The sequence below is a fragment of the Ursus arctos genome, unplaced genomic scaffold (assembly GCF_023065955.2).
Source record: "Ursus arctos isolate Adak ecotype North America unplaced genomic scaffold, UrsArc2.0 scaffold_18, whole genome shotgun sequence".
Classification (NCBI taxonomy): domain Eukaryota; kingdom Metazoa; phylum Chordata; class Mammalia; order Carnivora; family Ursidae; genus Ursus; species Ursus arctos.
The window spans coordinates 3,696,151-3,719,026 of record NW_026622852.1 but is presented as its reverse complement, the minus strand read 5'-3'; the positions used below and the strand labels follow the sequence as shown (position 1 = coordinate 3,719,026).

The window sequence follows — 22,876 nt, the reverse complement described above, 5'->3', positions numbered from 1 at the left end:
CAGACGCGACCCTGTTCAGACCCCGTGTGATAGGACAGATACCCCACCAGCCCCACTTCATGTAGAACATCTGCTATAGAAACCAGTCCAGCCTGGTGTGTGTGTCACACTTCTGCCTCCCTTACGATCATGCATCAGCTTGGGACGTCTCTCATTTCTTTTCATGTGCTCTTGTGGTTTTGCTGTTATCTCAGGCACACTTTCCTCCCTCCATTCCTGCCCAGTAGAGATCAAATGAATCATAACAGAATTCATCATCCGCTAAATTCTTGCCACTCTTTGTGCTTGGGGCAGTGGTAATGAGTGTGTTGTGGCAGGAAGGGACTGTAAAACCCTAATAGCTTGTATACATTCAGACCTGGCTTTTATCCTTAGAACCACCCCTGACTCCTGCTACGCTCTGAATTTCCTGAGCTTCCCTTCCTGATACTTCCAGAGGGGGAAAAAAAACAAATGAGATGAGTTCAGTTGACAGTCTCATAAATTCTACAGGCACTCTTTTGGGAGGAGGCAGATTCTTAAGCACAGAACTACCTACATATTCCTACTGAACATTCCCTCATCCTCTCCCTTAGTATCATTAAATAGCATCATTAACCTTCCCCTTTCAAGATTTTAAGTACGTTATTATGACAAATATCCCTTTAAAAACAGAACTCTCTATTTAAGGAAATGTTAATCAGCTGAAAGAAAAAAAGCCAATTAGTTACATGCTGTTAGTTTTGTTCCTCATTCGTCATATTTACTTGATGTCTGCAGAAGCGGCTTATTCATTAGAATTAAATTAGACAAATGGCACCCTCATTTCTTCCCTTCCCTTTTGTAGTGTGTAGTTCTTTCTGTGAATCGGTTTTAAGCGATTCTCAGTTGGCCAATCAAGTTACTGCAAATCTGAGTTGTCTTCTTAACCTTTAAGAATTTTTGATAAATTCCTTCTTGCATGGATGTTACTAGTAGATTTCAATGGTTCTCCCCCATTAATGTCTAGCTCTATCTAATATAGTGTACTAAGGGGAGAATTTTGTCCTTGAAGGAACACTTTGTTAAGGATGGTCAAAGGGAGCTTGCTGGTCTTAGTAGGATCTATCCCCTTAATTTAATAACAATAACTGCTCATTGGGCTTATCTCCTTGTCTTCAGAGAGCCTAGCAACTTGAAATCTGATAAGACATCAAAGTGTTATGATCGTTAGATGCGAAGGTACTGTGCATTTGTTATATCTAAAGAAACAAACTAACCTCTTAGAAGCAAAAATCAGTCCGCAGTTTGTGACTCCTCTTGAGCTGTGTAGGGAAGAATAATCTACCAGATTCCCAGAGCTAGTGTCTGTATCCTGAGAATGCATAGTCTGTGAAAACAGCAAGTGAGTATGGCAGACATGTTCTAGAATATCAGCCATGCCTCTGTTCTGACTCATATGCATGTTTAGCTTTTCCGTTTTCCATTTAGAAAATAGACTTTCTGGGTCTAACAGTAATTTGACCTCTGCAGTGCCCAGCATTAGTTTAATGAAAGGTCATACTCCTCACTTGTCAAAACCAGGTTGAGCAGAAATGCATTTGCAAAGCACAGGGCTGACAGCTTTAGGTGAATAGCAATGGCGGTCAGCTATAATAACGGAACAGTGCCTATCTCAGTACTGGTGCTTGTAAAGTTTTAATGTCCTTCTCTCCATCTTTAAAGTCTTAATCTCTCTTTCTCGTTCTTTCTCTTTCTTCCTTTCTTCCTTCCTTTCTTCCTTTCTTCCTTCCTTTCTTTCTTTCTTTCTTTCTTTCTTTCTTTCTTATCTTCTTTTCTTTTCTTTTCTTTTCTTTTCTTTTCTTTTCTTTTCTTTTCTTTTCTTTTCTTTTCTTTCACCAAGTGTAATATTTGGTGTATCTCCAAGTGTATCTCATGGGATAAACGTGGGGATTTTGATTATTCAGACCTGAGGCTCTCATATTGTGTGACTTTTTAATAGAAGTCTTTGTTTTATGCTTTTATGTGGATTCTCTTCTCTTCCTATATTCAGAGCCTGACTTAAATTTGGGTAATATCCATGACAAAAGGAGGCAGAAGATTCATTTCATTTCTTTTAGTAAGCTGAGATATTAGAGAGGAGGAAGTAGTGCTATGTATTCTTATACCCCTCTGAGAATAAGCACTTTTACTTGCCTCAGGCATTTGTTGGAGTTATTAAGTTTGGTCTACTCTCTTTCCCATTCCTTTCCTTTGGCTGGCTGCCTTGCATTGACAGCATCAGTCTTAGAGTTTGACCAGCCAAGATGATTATTTATGGAACAGTCATGCTCACTGAACGCATTTTACTACATTATCTAGAAACTAGAATAATGGCATTTATCCTTTTTGTGGTTTGGATTTTGTGAGCACATGTAGAAAAATTGACATCAGATCCCATAAGAAAGTCGTGATTTTTGTCTCTGAAGGGTAACATCCTTCTTACTTAAAAAAAAAAAAAAAAAAAAAAAAGCTCTGTGTACATGCACTTGATATACCTATTTTTTTAAAATGTAGTGTGATTAATTTCATTTCTTGTTTTCAAATAATACATTTAAGGAGCCTTATCAGTATTTTTTTTTTTTTTTAAGAATACTGGGTCACTATAGTGGTATTCAGTAGAGTTTAAGAAAACAGTCCAAGATCTAAAGCAGAGTCTAACTGGTTATTTTAATAAATTTTCCACAGTTCAATAGGTTAACTTCATTACTTGACCTCACCTACAAAAATAAATTCTTTATAGTAGTATCCAGTGGCAGATTTGAATATTTGTGAATATTAGCACGAAGACTTCAGGTATGACCAGAAAAGGAAGGTAAGCGAGAAACACATCTGAACGTTGGAATAGTAGTCACATCACCTCCCTGAGAATATGGGGGGATTTGCCTTCTGTGCTTTCCATTTAGAAGTCAGATTTCTATGGTTAATAGTAATTTCATTCCATAGTGTCCCCACTCACTGGGATTTAGGAGTCATTGTTCTAGGAGTCATTGCCTATTTGTAGATTGTCAGAATCTCCAAATTTCCTTCTGTGTGTGTGTGCGTGTGTGTACATGATGAGAAATAGGATGCTATCCCGTAAACAAACAAACAAAACCAAACCTGGTGCAAAAAGAATGGCATCCCATATTCTAGATTTACTTAATTTCTGATTAGTACATAGTCAGTTTATACCATAGCCCTTTACCTCATTCACACATTCTTGCAAGAAATTTCAAAACAGAACTTAAAGAAGAAAACAGATTGTTAAAATTCATTTTCATTAAGGGTCAACAATTTTTGAGCTATGTATTTTGAAAAGGAAGGTTCCAAAAAAGACAGTATTGTACCATTTCATATAGCAATGCAATACATTTTATTTTTCCAGGGAAATTCCCTAGGAATTTTAATTGCATGATTATAATTTCCATATTAGATGCTGAGAAGTGTGTGGTTATTATCAATTTGCATTGTTTGCAACAGCAGAATGAAAAACATAAACACTTCTAATATCATTTTTGTTTGTTTGTTTCCAGAAAAGTGACATCAGTGTACAGTGTTTTTTATTCTTCTCACTGTTAGTCATCTCAAATCATTTTAAGTACTTCCAGCAGTTCTGGTAATCATCTAGTTTGTACTGCTACCCGGTGATGTTGCAGGATGTGATATCGAGCAGGGCTGGGGGAGCTTGATTTCTTTCCTAATATTCCTGAACAAACAGGGACCTGCGTTCCCACTAGTTCTACTGTCACCAAGTTGAATTGGCTGATGAGGTAGAGACTCATTTCCCAGCACCAACGTTGCAAAGATACCTCTCCCCACTCTTCTTTCTTTCTTTCATCGTGAAGATAATACACTAAGCTAGAAAACCTTAAAACTGGAAGGGATCTCTGGAAAATAATTTATTTTACATTTCATATTTTTGCAGTTAAGAAATAGGAAAGTTAGGGAGCACCTGGCTGGCTTACTCAGTTAGCATCTGACTCGGCTTCAGCTCAGATCATGGTCTCCAAGTTGTGAGACTGAGCACCATGTCAGGCTCTGCGCTCAGCATGGAGACTGCTTGAGCTTCTCTCTCCCTCTGCCTCTGCTCGCCTCCACCCATGTGCTCTTTCTCAGGGCACACTACTCTCTCTCTCCCTCTCAAATAAATTAATTAATTAAATCTTAAAACAAAACAAAACAAACAAAAACAACCAGAAACAGGAAAGTGAGACATTTTTCCCCCAAGTTGATACATATACATTATGGTAGAGCTGAGATGTGAGTCTGGCCTCCCTGACTCCAGGAAAACCAAGATGAGAGTCAGGACATCCCATCAAACCAGCAGGAGCATCACGTGGGAAATGTGAAAACAAGGCAGAGAAAATATGGTGATGAGCAAACAGGAACATTGTTATTTTCTTCTTTCTTAAAATCTAAGGGTTATTTTCAAAATAATGTTAGCTACAGTTGCTTAAAACCATTTTTTAATAATATTTAACTGAAAAACAGTAGGAGAGGAAATTTGTAATAGGAATAAGAAAATGAAATGGAAAAGTAAGATGCTTTTGAATTAAAAAAATTTAATTACAACATAACTGCAAGAACTCAAGGATGTGAGAAAAATGCAAAGAAGGAGGAAAAATAATGAATATACTTCCCCTCCAAACCACCATTGGTGTTTTAGCACATTTTGTCCCATCCTTTTTGGGGTGTATTTTTCTTTATTATCTGATACCCCTCATATTGAATTGTGTATGATGCTTTTGTGGCTTATCATTGAATCACAAGTATTTCTCATGTCATATTATAAAAACTTTGTCAATATAATGTTGGCTGTTTGTATGATGTTCTATCATCACACTGTAGTTCATTTCACTGTCAATTCTAATTTTATTTCATATTTAGGGTACGTATAGTCTTTGCTAAATAAATGGCATAGTAGATAACCTTGTGCATAAATACCCATCTTCATTATTTAATTTTCATATAATAGATTTCTAGATCTGGAAATGCAAGATGGATAATAAGTAGGTTTTGAAGAGAGAGGGTGAATGTTAGGAGCATTTTAAGAAAGTAAAGAACATTTAAAAACCCTCTAACCTCTAGCCGAAATCTTTAGGAATCTTAAAGTCTGCATCTTTCTTTACAGGAATTCCCTTCCCCCCCCCCCCATGACTTTGGAGGCTTCTTGACTCATCTTTTATGCAAATTGTGAAGTTAAGTTTCAAGTAAGGCAGAGCACAATATTTAGGTTAAGGAGTCACTTTACCATTTTTTCCTATTTCTGTTTCTTGCCAAACCTTCTAACTCAGGGCTGTATTTCTTGTCTCTTTAAAATTTCCTAGAATTTCTCTTAAATGTCACTAATTTTAATGGCTTAGCAGTGGCAGTGCTGCTTTCTGGCAGTGCCCTGATAATGGCATCAAAGCAAAGAGCTAAAATTTTACTCACTTTGATTGATGAGCTCATTTTGTTACAGAGGACAAATTGGATTTTTTTTTATACTGGTAATAAAAATTAATGTGTGATGTTGCTTTTCGGATGTTATTGGATCTCTGCCTTAATACAGATTTCAGCAATAAAAGCACTAGTGGATATCTTGACCAGAAAGTTACCTCCCTCTCCTTTAAACTACCCTTAAAAGTAAAAGGTGCTTTTCTAATTTTGTAATCCTGGTGTGTGCACATATGTATGTGTGTATTGGCCTCAGTGGGGTTGAGGGCTGTGGGGAAAGCAGTGGCAGTGGGGTAACACTCTGTGTTTCAATTTTCCATGTAATTGTGATGTTTATCTCTTTTTATTTCAGCACCTCCAAGGTTTACAAGAACTCCCGTTGACCAGACAGGGGTCTCTGGAGGAGTTGCCTCTTTCATTTGTCAAGCGACAGGAGACCCAAGACCTAAGATTGTCTGGAACAAAAAAGGAAAGAAAGTCAGCAATCAGAGATTTGAGGTATTAGGTCCATTGTTCTGTTTCTCTGGGGGAAAAATGTGTCCGCCGTATCTTTGGTTTGTATATTGCTTGTTTTACTGTGATATGAAGTGTGCTAAGATACGGCCTTTTTTTTTGTTGCTTATGTTGGAAAACTTAGTTCTAAGTGGCTTTCTGAAAGGGAATTTGTGGGTCAGGTGACTAACGTTTGTATTTAATTGTACCAGGCTCAGTGTTCCTGGCTTCCATCTGTCAGGCTCATCCTCAGACTGGTTCCCCTTAAGATTGCAATATGGCAGTCTCACATCCTCCCACAACCAAGGCTAGAAGATGGGTGAAAGCTTCCTATGCTCCCAGCTTTTCCTTGCTTGTCCCTGGACTAGTGTATATGGACAACCGGATGGTAGAGACCAACTAATTTACGTTAATCAGAATCTACCTCTGTTGTTGGGAATGAAGTCAGTTCCATCCAACCCCATGGCCTGGAGTGGGGAAGCAATGTTTTCCCACAGGGGATTCAGGTGCCTATTACAAAAGGAATGGGTACTGGGCAGCAAATGAAGTTGTCCACTGCACCTCACAGCTGTGTTTTACAAGTACTATGAACTAAAATGGGAAATTAGCTCCAGTTGTTGGGCTAAGCACTACTCTGGAAGAACATACCCAACCAGGTTGATATTGCAGTTAAACCCTTGAATAAATTCCTCAAGAAAGCTCAGTGACTTGAAGATGATGAGGCATAATTCAGATATTATTTTGAATGTTTTTAAGGAGACTAATGGTTCAGAAATTTGCTCATTTTTGGAGGAGAAAAATAGGTAATAAGATATGCAGAGAAAAATTGGAAGAAGCACACAATAACATACTTGAATTTTAAGACATGGAGAGAATAACTTGATTCTTAGAGGATACAAAGATCTCCAAACTGCCCCGAAATATAAAACTCACTTTCTCTTACCTGAGTTTCTGACATACTTCATAGCCTAATTCATAGTTTGGCAAATTAAAGGCAATTTCTAGTTAAAAGAAATATGGCAAGTACAAAATTCAGAACATTTTGATTTTACTAATTTTTTTTACCAGTTTTCACAGAGCAATAAAGGGTCCAGATGCCTTATAAATGGTATAATTAATTACACTGGTAGAAATTTAAATGTAGACTGCAGTTTACAAATGATAAATTTAAAATTATGTTTGTTTGAAAATCAAATACCTACAGTGATTAAACATAAAAAAATCTTAATCATTGAGAATATTTCCTATATCATGTAGAAAATGATGTGTGTGTGTGTGTGTTTTAGTTTAAATGAAATTGAATTTTTTATCAAAGAGGAGTTTCACATCATACTTGCTGGTGACAGTAGGTTCTTGACAAACTCTTGTAACAAAGATTAAATTATAATAGTAAACATTTGAAAGCATGAGCTCTGCTCATTACATAATTCCTAATGAGAATCATATAAACACAGCCAAGGAAAATTAGTTATTTTTACATGAAGCATGTATATCAAATAGTGTTGAGTCTTGGGTTGAGAATCTTTAAAATCTGTAATAGTATATATGTATTTTTGTTTGTTGTTGTTGTTTTGCAAGTTTATAAAGCCTATGAGAGCTCTAAGTGAGACTGGTTTTGCTGCTTCTATCTCCAGTGGCAAATAAAATGTCTGGCTTAGAGTAAGTAGGGCACAATCAATCCTGGGTATTAAATAAGGTTTTCAAATTGGAAATTGCAACACTGGCATGTAATGTATAGTATAGTGTTTGTTGAAAGAGGATGGGTCTAACCCTAGGAAATAGTTCAGAAATATAAACGTATAGCGGCACATAACAGTTAGTCATTAAGAGAGTAGGAAGAAATTTTTTTTTGTTTTCTTTTTATTGCATCTATATGAGATGATGGATGTTAATTAAACCTACCGTAGTAGTCATTTCACAATACATGTAAATCAAACCATCACTTTATATGCCTTAAACTTTATACAGTGATGTTTTCCAATTATTTCTCAATAAAACTGGAAAAAGTCAAAATTTAAATGTGCATTAAGGATATTTAAACCTTTCTCTACATTAAGCCATGAGATGTTCATAAATATATATATTTATAAATACATATATTTATTTTTATAAGTATATATAAATGTTTATAAGTCAAATGTTTATAAATATATATAGATGTTTATAAATATATATGTATATTCAATTATGGCATACTTGTCAAAGAGTCTAGTAACTATGAAACTTTTTCTCTCCCATCATGCATAGTGGATTCGTTCTCAAATATATGCTTAATAAAGTTGAAAATAAATTGCAGTGCATTGGGAAGTGAGACATTTTGGCTATCTCTGTGAATTTAAAACATAGATAGAATACAGAAAGGACCTGCAGTGGATATATTTTAAAAACATTCTATCTTTCTTCCATATGTTGACATAAGCACATTTACACACAAAATCAGGGATTGAACATCCCAATAAATGTATTTACAAGGCATTATCAATTCATAATTTGGGCACATGGATCTATTAGTCACAGGGAAATGTAAAAATCCTCACCAAAACCAGAAAGCACAGCACCTCAGTGAGCAGCTGAAAGAACACAGCATAAAGAAGAGACAAGCAGAGGATTCCTCAATTCTGTACCCATATTTATCAATCTCATCATCATCGTCATTATCATCTTTTGAAGTAGTGCTTGAATTAGCTGACAAATATCTAGGATTGCTAAACTGCTTCAGAGTATAGTCCATAATGATAGTGAATTCAGGCTTACTCTTTAGGACATTAATTTTCTGCCTGGTGAAGCAAGCCTCCATTTTACAGCAAAAATGCCCTAAAAATGCAGGAAACACTAAGCTAGAACAAATACTGGAATGATTTATAGCAAAATTAATGCATGCCATCAGTCTCTTAGGTTGTGAAAACCATCTCGTTGGCTGCCTAAGTATTAGATTTATGCAGTTTCTCTTCATGGTTTGCTCATCTGTACTGTTCAGGGTGAAACACTTTAAGCCAGAAGGGCTGTCTGTGGTGGTATGCATTATGTCTTCACCTTACAGTCCAATTATTGAGTAGATCCACATATGCATACGTGCTGTGAGAGGATAATTTGAGAAGGTTATCGATCATAGCAACAAGTCTCTTGCAAAATTAACAGGGTCAAATTGTCCTAGATACACATACTAGAATATTTTCATGAGTAGACCATGGATGGTTTTCCGTAGACTTTGCATTTGTAGTTACATGTCTTTCCCTTTGTTCAGGAGAAGATTCATTAAATTAAACCAGTAATTCTATTTTACTACTCTGTATCAAAATTCAGTCTTAAAATGCTGCTGTGTTTATTCTGAGACAAAAGACTGGTTCACATTCTATTAAGGTTTAGCCGAGAGGTAGACAATTGTAACAACACCTGTGACAGCTATTGTTTCCTCTAATAGGTAATAGAGTTTGACGATGGATCTGGATCAGTTCTCAGAATACAACCCTTACGGACTCCACGGGATGAGGCCATTTATGAATGTGTGGCCTCGAATAATGTGGGAGAAATAAGTGTATCCACCAGACTCACAGTTTTGCGTGGTAAGTACTCAAGTACAAGGTTGTTGCTTGTGTCATTATTGAATATCTGTATTCCTGGTGTTCTTTTGTAGGACCACTAAAAAAAAATTAGAGTTGTCATGACACTTAAGTGGGAAATGAATTTAAATACGATGGTTAAAGGGTGAAACTTTTAAACAGAGAGTGGGTGCCTTTTCTCATGGGTCTTGAAGAATACTATCCAGGTAGAGAAAAGAAAATCTCAGAGAAGTACTGATTTCCAATGCCAAATACCATTATGATTTTTGGTAGAGTACCTAGAAAGCAAACAGGACATGCTAGTCTTTTCATGTTAGCATTGCTTCTTTGTGGATTCTTTGTATCAAGGTTGGCCACTACTTTTTACAGATTACCACAGTTGACATTGATGTTTGCAAAATTGAAGGAACATCTTCTACCTAAAGATGAGTTCCTTAAAAATGGAGAAATTGCGAAAAACAAAGGCAACTTATGTCTTTATGTCAAAAAATATGCTTTTATTTCTGTCTTTTATGTTTCTTGAACTAATATTTGTTAATGCAAAGTGAGTGGAAACAGTATGCCCCCTGCTGTGTTTCCTACTATGTGGCTTATGCAGTTTGACCAAAGTATGAGATGACTTGTCAAATCTCCAATACAGTGGGTCTGCTTTCTAGACTTTCTTTAGAATGGCAGTACTAGAGAATAAAGGCTAGGGATTAATAACACTCTGCTGTGTATCTCTGCATCAACATTGTGTGAAGAGGTAAGAATATTGCCTGAATTGGCTTATCTAATGTTGACATCTCCAGACTAACACTTCTGTGCCTTTATGTCTTTCTCTATCACACACACTTTTATTTGTTTTTTCATTGTTTTGCTTTGAACTTCATTTTTCTTGATTCCACCACTTATGAAAATAAACTTTCTTAAGATGAAGGGAAGTAGAAGAAAGGGATCAAAATTGCAATACCACAGAGGAATATAACATGGATTAAGAACATTTGTTCTCCACTCCATTTTTCCCCCATTGTGTGATGTATTAGCTTTGTATGTTTTATAAAATCAAAAACATTTCCTTCTAGATCTTTGGTAATCTTTGATTACCAAAATCAATTAGTTAATCCAAGAAGCCTAGAAAATGAAATTATTTACTCACATATCTTAAAATATGTTTCAAATATTGTAACTCTCTTACTAAGTCTCAGGAGAAATACTGACCAACTAGATATAGATCTTTTAAATGCATGTAATAGAATAATGCTTAAAAACAAGTTAGTCAGATTTGAGCTACATTTCTGTCCATTATGAGAAGCTACATTCATACACAAAGTTCTCATCCTCCTATAAACACACTGAGATGTTGATAAAATATCTGAAAATAAAACGAAATGCATGGTTAGTCTTGCAAACAAGAAAGAAGTTTCCAGGTACTAAAAACAGAGAATCTCCAGAGAATAGACTATTTATAATCTCATAACCCAAGATAAGAACCAGAAGGACTATATGCTTTAGGGCTGGAGTTTTAGTTCTGCAGCAGCACATAGGCTTATATAAAATAAAATGAAAGTAAGAAGAGCTAGACCAGCTTTCTGCATAAAGGTGAGAATTCTAGCACTACTTCAACAGTGCAATACTCAGGACCTAGAAGCAAACATAAAAACTGGTCAGATACAGTGACTCGCAGAGTGTAAAAGAGGCAGCCATGCAAGTATTCACCTCACAGAGATGCCCCCACAATTCAGCATGTACAACCCCAGATGAGGTCATTCATACCCAGATGGGTCATAACTACCAATTCTAAAGCATGAAAGCCAGCTCTAACCAATGAAGCACAGTAAGCCCACTCAAGGAGAGTAGAAATCATAGTCTGTGAACTACAAATAATTGAACTGTATGAATGGGTTTGAAAAGAAATGTATTTTAAAGATTTGAGGGGCACCTGAGTGGCTCAGTCGGTTAAGCGTCTGCCATCAGTTCAGGTCATGATCCCAGGGTCATGATCCCTGCTCAGCGGGGAAGGTGCTTCTCCCTCTCCCTCTGCTGTTCCCCCTGCTTGTGTTCTCTCACTCCCTCTCATCAAATAAATGAATAAAATCTTTTAAAAAATAAAGATTTGAAAAGGTAATGGAAAGACTAAAATCTCTCAGGCAAGAATAAGATATTAGGGGGGAGAAAAAGCAGATGGGAGTTAGAAGTCAGATTTTAGAACTGGAAGGAGTTTTAGTGACTCTCTTTATGAAGACTCTAACATGTACTTCAAAATATATGTACATATGTGAATATACGTATATGTGTTCACATAAACTTAGCAGGTCTGAAATTGTAGAATAATTTCTTCAGGTGTTCACATCTGAAGCAAACTCAGACTCATTTGTTAATTTTCTTTTAAAATTTAAATCTTCATTTCTTTACCTAGTTTAGAACTAATGCTGTTGTGTAGAAAGTGTAATACAAAGGTACAATAAAGTCAAATTTACCAAAAACCTTTTGTTTTTCCTTTACCTTCTGACTTCCTTGAATTCACCCCTTAAAAGGAAACAGTGACAGTCATTTGGCTTGATTTAATCTTTATGCATTGATGAGGAGATTAGCAAAAGCTTCGGAAGAAAATATCATTTTACTTAGACTTTCACATGGATTTATGTTTTCCTGCCTCGCAGCTGATTAGGGACCCCCATCTCATCTACTTTAATCAACAAGCTCCCTATAAAACAAATACATGTGAGCATTTTAATATGATCTTGGCTTTCTGTGTGAATAGCTGTCATATGTAAGTACATTTGTATGAAAATTTATGATTCTAGTAAAGATAGTTAAACCTTTTTTTAAAAGACTATGTTTAGCAATTTTGGAAATGTTTCATGAGAAAAACTCAAAGGTATTTTGGATAATGGGAAAGTAGTCTAAACATAACTTAGAATACTTTTCATATATCCCTATGGGATGAAATAAATGGGTTGGGAATTATCTTTGTTCCCTAGGGTTACCTCTTAGTTTAAAATTTCTAAATAACTATTTATAATTCTATTAATGATAGTCTTGACAAAATATTCCAGTAGTAAAATCACATTCATAGAATGTGAACATGGTGCACAGTTAATTAAAATGAATGTGAAGAGCATCATACTACACCTGATGAGCTTTGTGCCCATTTTAAGTTTACTTGCTCTTGCAAATCACCTTGGCAGATACTCAAGCTCTGTGCTCCGCTGTTGGCTGGAACTGCCATACACTTTCCGTCAGTGGCCCTCATCAGATGCCCATTTCATCCACATGGGTCATTTACTCTTTCCCTACTTTGCTGACAATGCCAAAAATGTGCCAACTGTCATGATGGGTTTTGTCTAAGTGGACTGGATGGAGATCACTAATTTATTTCACACAGGCTACTAGAGAACCTAATTAATTGGAGATTTAAACATCTGAACTGTGTGGCTAATGCAGAAGACAGTGAAATAATACTCTGACCACCCATGTGCATTAAAGGGAGTATTTCAGGGGAAACTTTCCCTCTGTAGCTCGCTTCAAATTACCCTCGCTCTGAAAAACTGTTTTCATAAGGAAGGATAACTACAAGCTCAGGCTGAACATGCCCTGGAATGAGATATTTAGGCAATTACCACTTATACACTGTGCATCGTAGTTCATAGAAGAAGTAGTGGGAGAATGGGGAGTTGAATGCAGTACTTAGGGCCCCTAGGTCATATTTTAATTTTTTTGGCTGCTCTGCCCGTGGAAACACAAGCAAAAACCAGCTCCCTTGTTCTACAGTACTTGATGATGCTGATGTGTGTATCTGTGATACACATGTTTTCCCTCTAGAGCAGAACTTTCTCAAGGCTTCAGGTGTCACTGAGAGGTTATTAAGGGCTGAGACTTGCCTAATTGTAGAATTTGAAGGTTTTTTAGATTACAAATGAGGCTTTCAGGGGCACAAGTAGGACCAGAGAGGGTGTTTTTAAGAAGAGGATCATTATCCAGATGGATTTAGTTCTTTCTGAATGTTTGGTTCACTGGTCATAATTTCTTACAGATCAAAGATTGTCAGGGGCAAATCTTGTAGTATACATTTATATAATGATTAACTGGGGATGAAAATGTTCTCTCAGTTACATGTTGCCTGCCACTGGGCAGGGAAAGTGAGACATTACTAATTTTGCATCTAATTGTCTGACTATATGTCATGTTTCTTGAATTTAGATATTTTTCAAATGGTATTCAGAAAATACATGTATTATTATCATCCCAAACTGCATGTAATACATTATTTTTTTAAACATAGCAGATTATTTTTGGAGACTTGCTCATTCCCAAACAGCACTGCCCCCAAAACTACCACCAGCACTACCACAACAAAACAGGGTATAAACATTGTTACTCTTACCTACTTAAAGGAAACTAGCTTTTTCATAGAACACATGTAAAGTAAAATTATTGCTTAAAAAGATAACTAAATATGAGACAATTTAATTACCTAGTTTTGCAGATGTATTTTATGAAATGAGACTTATGTTTACTCTACACAAATGCATCCTATCTTATGAATGGTCATCATCAAGACAATATACAAAATTCCCAAGTCTCAGTCATGGGTAATTTGAGTTCCAACTCTGGCTCTGTTCCAAAATAGCTATGGCATCTTGAGCAAATGTGTTAACTTCCCTAGTTCCCTGTTCTTCTTCATTTATCATTATTGTTATTTTTATCTTCATGTGCCCAGAGAAGGCAGACAATGGACTGGGATCACTGAAATCTCTTCTCTCTAGCTTCCTATGATTCAGTGACATGCCTATTTCAGAAGCTAGTTCTTGCAAGATGGAAAAAATATGCTCCCAGAAGGTGACTGTAACTGAGATAGTAAAACACACAGCGAGCAGTTGGATGAGACAGAGAAGGCATTTCATTGGGAGATGGAGAGAAATGTTTGCATAATATGTCGGTTTCAAAAAATGTAAGCCATTATAGCAGTTGTTAAAAAAAAACAACAACTTTTACAATCTTTCAGGGAGAAGGCAGTCGACGCTCTCCACCATTGTGCAGTACCCTGTGATCAGAATTAGCATGTTCATTACAGTCTCATTTTATTAATGCCTCTTTTTGAAGATGAACACAGTTGTCCCCGCTGTGAAAATGGTACTTTGCTGTTTATGTTATAAAGTGGTCTCGGCTGGGGATCCAGGCTAGGAACATTAAAGAACAAAGCACAGCTGCTTGACTGTCACACAAAAGGATTTTTATGAAAGACTGAAACAAAAGGCAGGGTGGCCAACACAGAACAAACTTGCTGACAATTATGGTACTGAGTGAAGATTACTTGAAAAGGCTCATAAAATAGTTGAGTAGTTAGAATAAATTGATAACAACATGATAAAGCCTCCTGTGTACTCCACTTCCTTGCTGAAAAGAGGGGGCGGTGGGCAGAGCCATGAAAGTACACAGAACCTTCTGACTTCCGGTAGTGAGATCTTGAGTCCTTAAAAGTAGCTGTTTTTAATGTGTTAGTGGTCATCAGGGCCGGAGCCCATGTGCACAGGTCCATGGGAGACCGTTGTGAGGAGAGATGTGAAAACTGATAAAATTTGGGAGAAAGTGCACTTGTGAGATGAGGCTTTTTCATGTTTCCTTGTAAGCACCATTCTGTTGGTGATGCATGCTGCTTTCTTTGAGTCGTTATCACTAGTTTTTCCACACTGGGATTATGTCCTAAAGGGCTCAGAGAAAATGAATGCACTTGTAAATCATTGGATTTAAGTGAGAACAATTTTTTTTTCTTTTGGCTTCTTATTATTTTTAACAATTTTAGAAAGAATATTAAGTCATGTGAGTATTTACTATCAATTGGCTATTAATGGCACTGTGGAAATGTTGATCTGGGAGGGAATTTGGTGTTTACCTAGCCGAATCTCTTATTTTTGATGTAGGAAACCAAGGTCTAGAGAGTTCGAAATGATTTTTTTTTTTTTCTTGATCATACAGCTAAGATTTTCTTTGGGTTTCACCCAGTCAGAAATAATCACCACTGTATTATGCTGTGACAATGTATTCTAGCCCTTAGGTTATTTACTTTTGATGTACTTATAAAAGATATTTTCCTGGAAGAACAATGTTCTTTCAGCTGATCAGCCACAGACAAGTATGACATGAAGGACAACAGTGCTAATGTGCCATGGGTGTGCAAAGTGTGGAAATGTCCTACCTTGATGATACATCATGGGAGGAAGAGACTTCTGAATTGAGGCTTAAAGAATGTAGGATTTTATCAGGCAGAATGAGTGTGATAAAGTATTAGGGATAGAGAAAAGTTTCATGAACATAGTTGCATAGGTAAGAAATTGCTAAATATGTGGCAGTAGATACAAGTGGGTTCTCCACAGAAATGGAATAAATATGATATATATATGATTTATTATATCATAATATATATATGATTTATTATATCATTTTATACACACACACACACACACACACACACACACATAGATATATGATTTATTATAAGGAGATGGCTCATGCTGTTAAGAAGGGTTACCACTCCCAAGATCTGCAGGGTGAGTTGGTAAGCTGGTGACCCAGGACATCTGATGATAGAGTCTGAAGGTTGTCAGGCTTGAGACTCAGGAAGAGCTAAGGTTTCAGGATGAGTCTGAAGACAGGAATAAGCTAATGTCCCATTTGAAAGGCAATTAAGCAGGAGGAATTCTCTTACTGGGAGAGAGTCATCCTTTTTTTTCTATTCAGACCTTCAACTGATTGCCTGAGATCCACTCACATTAGGAGAGGCAATCTGCTTTACTGGCTCTATTGATTTAAATGTTAACCTCATCCAAACCCCTTACAGTAACACTCAGAGTAAGCTTTGGCCGACTACCTGACCATCTTATGGCCCATTCAAGTTGACACATGAAATTAACCATCACAAGTGGGTATAGACAATAGTACCTCAGAATAGAGTAGAAGTAAAAAGGAGTAATGGAAGAAAATGAGGTTGGGACATACTTCATTGGCTAAAGGGAGCAAACTACACAAGCAAGAAATCATGTAACTAAGTTAACGTAAACTGTCTCTATATGATTTGAAATTTGCAAAGGGATTTGCTAAAATACTTAAAGTAATATAGCATGCAATTCACAATCCTTTATACATAATTGATATTTATAATTTAAAACTGAATATGTAGTTGACTTTCATTGATAAAATTTGAACAATTAAAAAAAATCAATTTCCTGGCTTTCAAAATTAGTTTTATTTTAAGCTACTAATTAAGAAGTAGTTTTAAAAGTTGTGCATGCATAATTTATTGGGACTTAGGGCATGCATATACCAAATGCCCCATCTAAGGTTTAATTATCAAAATCCTAATTACATATCTCCTTAAAAGAGCATGTAACTTATTTTTATCTTATTAAAAACAAACCAACAAACAATGACTTGTGAATTAATGCCACATGAAACACAAATACGATGACATGCATCCCAATTTCCTTAATACATTTTATTAAGTAACAGGAAGATTTAAAAACTATCTTATCAATGGTCTTTCTAAATGAAATTGTGTTTTAATTTACATGTAAAAACTTTCCATGCTTTTTTTTTGTATTTTTAAGCTTTATTCTTGATTTTTAAACTTCACTTGCATAAATACATACTTTCGCACAATGGTTTTTTTCTAACTAATAGATATAGACCACAAGTATATCCCTGTTAATTTTTTTCTCATGGTTTATGATATGTGTGTTTGGATGATAAATTTGATACCAGTTTGGGTTTTCCCAGAAGATATCCTAAATTTTTTAAGTATAACGCCGAAAGGGCTATTTAGAGAATGAAGCTGTGTATCCTGAGACCGGCAAATCAATATTAAGTTTTCAGCGGACATTCGCACTTTTTTTGTTTGTGTGTGTGTTTGTTTAATTCCTTTGGTATCCGCAGATCTATCATTTATCAGACAACTAGAAAATCAATTATTGTGGAAAACTATTACATAATAAACAATTTAAGGCTCCTTAATAAAGTTAGTTAATAATGATCAGTACTTATACATTGTATAGTTAAACCAAAAGTTCTGTTGGGGAGGTATATTTGTGTATATAAATATGTGAGCGTGTGTTTTGTACATTCAGTGTTTACATATAGTGTATGTATGCCCTGTTTAATTTGCTTCATAGCACTCTTCACCATGTGAAATTGTACTCCATTTCTTGAAACGTTTATGCGCCCCTCCCCCCTTTGCATATAAGCTCCATTGCATTTTTCTCTGGCCTTGAAAAATCCCTAGCATTTACTGGGCACCCAAAAAATATTTGTGGATGAATGTATACACATAAAGAAGGACATATAGATATGGTTGTGTAAGCACATATGATGTAGTAAGAGACCATTTGGGCAGTAATTAATCTCACTTTACTTACAAAAGAAGAAATTGATCCTTATTCCAATAGCCATTGTAGGATGCAAGGTGAGTTTGAGAACCAGAAATCCAGACAGACAGAATGGACGCTATAAAGAGGGAGAGTTGAAACAGAGGGAACTGCCATGGGAAGGAAATATTCTTTGTAGCTAGATAGACAGGGGTTCATATCAAGAGTCTACTGTTTCTGACTCTATGGGGTTAGACACATTATGTGAGTCTAACCTTGAAGCTCCTCATCTTTAGAGTGGAGGATAATCTTAGCTGTGTTTTAGGGTCATTTTTAGAAATTAATGACATATGTGTAAAGCATGTGGCACAATGATTCAAATACAAAAGTTGATGAAGATGGTAATTTCCTTCCTTCTCCCTTCATTGTCCATTCAAAGCCAAGCTGTTTGGTTTAGCCTTCTTACACTCTGTTGAATCTCCAGCATCTAGGACAGTGCCTGGCACATAATAATTCAATAAATGTTCATGAAGTGAATGCATGGCTGTGATGACGGAAAGGGAAGATCAGCAATCCTGGAAAATAAGTTTGCTATGGCTTATAAAACATTGCTTAGCATAAATGACTGAAAATTGACTTTGCATATGGAAATAAGGTGATATGAGAGTCTGAAACCACGCATGTGTTACCAAGTTATTTGGAATGACTGAAGATCAAGTATTGGTGCAATGATCTCTAATATGCAATACCAAGAAATTTAGCTTCATTTTTTTCCCTCTTACATTTGTGCTTAATGTTGTATTAACACATATTTCCATAGCCTTCAGAATGCTTGTACATTGGTACCTAGTAGGCAGTTGCTTGGACTGCCTCTGTCTGACTAGGGTCATACTAAAACATAGCCTCAGTTCTATTACACTGCACTGTCCTAGGTCGCAAAATAGATAAAAACCTTTAATTGTTTTTAATGTCTGTGAAAATGCAGTATCATTAGTTATATATTTTAGAAGAAGTAAGAAAATTTCATACATCACTGTGCCTGGGTGACACAGTCCGTTAAGCAACCGACTCTTGGTTTTGTCTCAGAGGTGTGAGATTAAGCCTCGCTTTGGGCTCTGCACTCAGCTCAGAGTGTGCTTGAGATTATCCCCCTTCCTCTTGCCCCTCCCCCTGCTCTCTCTCTCTCTCTCTTAATCAAATAAAATAAATAAATAAAGGGGTGCCTGTGTGGCTCAGCCAGTTAAGCATCTGCCTTCGGCTCAGGTCATGATCCCAGGGTCATGGGATCGAGGCCTGCATCAGGCTCCTTGCTCAGCGGGGAGCCTGCTTCTCCCTCTGTCTGCTGCTCCCCCTGCTTATGTGCTCTCTCTCTGACAAATAAATAAAATCTGAAAAAAAAAGAAAAAAAGAAAATCTCATACATGATATCAATATTTAAAGAGGTAATAGAAAAGGTTTTTGTTTGCTTGGTTTTTGTTTTTGTCTTTTTGATTATCTATGCTACCACCTTTGGCGTATGAGGTTTTAGAAGGTGTGGTTATGAGTTCAGGTGCTGCCAGCAGACACATCTGAGTTCAAATCCTGACTCCACTATGTGCTCTGTGGCTATGTACACATTTCTCAACGTCTCTGAGCTTCAGCTTCTTTGTCAAATGGAGATAATAAAAACTGCTCCCTAAACTTGAGAGAATGATCACATAAAGCTTTCTAGCAAAGTACTAGACCCTCAGTAAATGTGAGTCATTGTGGTGAATATCATTATCCTCACCAATCTTTTTATTGCCAGTACTACTATTATAATTATCAATAAATAATTTTAAATTTTTTTGATTAAAGATCACTGCCATATGTGCGAAGAATTTTCTGGTGTAGGCAGACCATCTTTCTAAGTCTAGAAAGACACATCATTTTACAGTTGTTAAGTCAGGCTGCCTTGTCCAGTCAATAATCCTGTGGTCCAGATGGGTGAGCCACCAACTGACTATTTGGGCTCCACAGAGCCATTGAAATTTGAATGTCATCCTCTCATAAGTTATTGAGGAGTGTATTTTAGAGAAAATGAGATGAAGCTTTTCTTTTATCTTAAACAGAGTTATCTTCATGCTTCGACTGGAGGTTTTAAGAGGGCAGGCTTTGTTTTGTTCAAGATTTAGTGCACAGTGCCATGCTTGACACGTTATAAATTTTCAGTAAATATTTGTTGTTTGAGTGAACAAATGACAAGTTTAACAAAGAAGTTTCTAAATATTTTGTTTTCTTCCAGAAGTACTTCATTTCAGGTTTTATTAAAAAAGAAAACCCAAAACCTCAGAAATAACTGAATATGTTTATGTTGCCTCCACATTTAGAAAAGGCACACAGTGCATGAGAAGCAATTTGTATTATCCATGAATTTATTCATTTGATGATATGGTTCTCCCTTATCTCAGGAATTGTGTTAGAGGCTGGGAATAAAAAGGCGGAAAAGACATTACTACCACCTGCCTTCAAGGAAGCTACAATCTTTTGACAGGAAATCATAATTTTGGTTCAAATGACAAGGCAGTTATACATATGATACTGTGGTTGGGGATGATGAGGTCTATTTTTAGAAGTGTGTTCACAGGAATTCAGCGTACACTTTTCTAAGCTAGCACCTGTGTAAAAACCAACGTCTCCTTGAGTGTTCCACCATATGACAGTGAGGTTTGTTGAAATGTAAGATGTGTTTGACATATGAAGCCTCAACCAAAATTAAACTCACCTTTTTTTCTGATGAGTAAAAATGTGCTGAGAGAAACTTATATTTTATTCATAGGGCGATTTGGGGTATACTTCGGGTGGGTTTTGAGAAAATATGATGCAATTAAAAAAAAAAACTTGAATCATTACCTTCAAAGTAATATTCCTATTTGTTTCTCTCCCAACTAATAGTAAAAGGGATTGTTATGGCTGCACTTACCATTTTTTATGACTCCTTTTTGCTCTAGGTAGAGATGACAAAGCATACCTAAATATGAAATGATTTTAACAAAATATCTTAAAACATTTTCTCCTTCGGAAGACTTCATTAAACAAAATTGATTTTCATAATAAAATATTTATTTATTAAAAAAATGGGAGGTTAGGTGTTTTTACCCTTGAGGAGAAATCATTAGCATATACACCAAAACAGGAACTTTCTTAGATACACTGCTTCATAAGGCCTAGCAACTTGGGTTGGTGCCCTGTACCCTAAAGGATCTTCTGTTTACACTCTGGTTTTATGTATGTCATTATATCTTATGATGACAGATCTGAATTTCCAGGTATTGCCAAGCCTGTTGTAAACTGACATCAAGTGCTACAGCCGACTTACTGGGGAGTCCCATTAATCTTTGTGGCAAAGATGCATTAATGAAGTTAGCACTCACTGGCTCAATAGCAAATGGAATTCCCTCATCTCAGCTTACAAACAGATAAATCATCGCCTGGGAGAAAGAGTCCATTCTAACTTAAATTATTTTTCACAGTAATTTACCATAAACCCACAACAAAGAACCAAGGTAGGTATTTACTGCTAGCCTGCAGGACTGGGGTTTTGCCCAGAAGGACTGGAGCTTGGGCTAGTCTTGTCCCAGTTCCCTATCAACATGTTTAAAATATGTCTCTGATAATTTAAAAAGAAACAAAAAATGTTGACATAGTATGTTTCAAGGAAGCCTGACTAACTACATGCACAAAGCATTGATCAGGCTCAGAGGCCATTCTTCTCATATCCTTCAGTGATAAATCCTTGGTCAAAGACCCTCACCAAACCATCACTGTTTTCTCTTGCCAGAAAATCTATTGGGAATGGTAGAGGGGAAGTAATCTGGCATGGAGTTGAGGTAGAGACAGATTTATCCCTGTAGCTAAGGAAGCCTTGGTGTCAAGGCCCTTCCTTGCACAGTGTCTATCAAAGCCCTGGCAGGGCTCAGGAGTATGTGCAGTTGATTATATGTTTTTTTTTTTCCTCCTAAAATTTGTGAAAGTAATATTTTTGTTTTCGTTTTCATAAAGTAGGTCTCTAAAATTTTATAAACTTCAGACTTTACAAAATTTGGCTCTGCCACTGAGACAAAACCAAGGGAAAGAAAATCTGCATTGTTTTATGTATGATTGATTAAAAAAAAAAGATAGCTGTCCACGTGAATGCACGAATGTGAGTCTAACATGGAAGAGCTAATGTCTTTCCTGACTCACCCTCCATTGATTAGCATGGAATTAAAAGGATTTGCCCAGTGTTTATAATCCTGAGTTCCTAAGTTAATGAAGAATGTCTTAGCTTTGTTTTCTTTCTCTTCTGTTGCACATACAGTTGTATTCATGCAGTGAGTACAGACTGCTCTCTCCCGGAACAGAGTTGCTGTGCACTTTACACAGGAGTTCCATGTACTAACCAAACTTAATCTGCTCACTCTTATTCTTCCATTCAAAAAAGCCAGTTTTTCCTTTGCTTCTTCCATGTATCACCACTGCCACCATCACTGAGGCAAAAATAATCTTTTCTGCAAGACACTACGTATTCATAATTGTAATATAATTAGTTTAACGTTTGGTGTTATTACTTACTGAAATTCAGCAGATGAATTTCTGAGCTTATTCTCTGTGACTATTTATATAGTCTTTTCTGTCACAGAAGAGACCAAGGGAAGTGCAGGAGTGGTGGGGACTGCTTCCTTCAAGGATTTATCTGTAAAATGAATATCTAAAAGATCCTCAGATTCCCTTTCTCAATATTGGATGGAGAAGGAAAGAGAGAAAGAGAAAAAGAAAGGGGGAGGGAGGGAGGGAGGGAGGAAGGAAGGAAGGAAGGAAGGAAGGAAAGAAGAAAGAAAGAAAGAAAGAAAGAAAGAAAGAAAGAAAGAAAGAAAGAAAGAAAGGAAAAAGAAGATTCCTATGGAATTAATAGTCACCAAGCATGCGAGTCAGTTTGGGAACGCATGAATTTTATTATGTTAGCATTCCTCTATTAGGTCCAGAGAAGATCCTTAACCCTGAGAGAGAAGACTGCTAAGTACATGATGGACTACTAAGGGAGGGTCTCTGTTCACAGGGACCAAAGTTCAA

General features: G+C 36.4%; 1 protein-coding gene across 13 annotated transcripts in view; it reads left to right on the top strand.

Moving 5' to 3' along the window:
• Positions 1 to 22,876, top strand: part of PTPRD (protein tyrosine phosphatase receptor type D) — a 502,533-nt gene that overhangs the window by 194,274 nt on the left and 285,383 nt on the right. For all 13 annotated transcript variants that reach the window (XM_057313437.1, XM_057313436.1, XM_057313441.1 and 10 more), the window contains exons 3-4: positions 5,768 to 5,913; positions 9,329 to 9,470. In XM_057313437.1, coding sequence (XP_057169420.1) covers positions 5,768 to 5,913; positions 9,329 to 9,470 — 288 coding nt within the window. The remainder of the gene's footprint in view (positions 1 to 5,767; positions 5,914 to 9,328; positions 9,471 to 22,876) is intronic.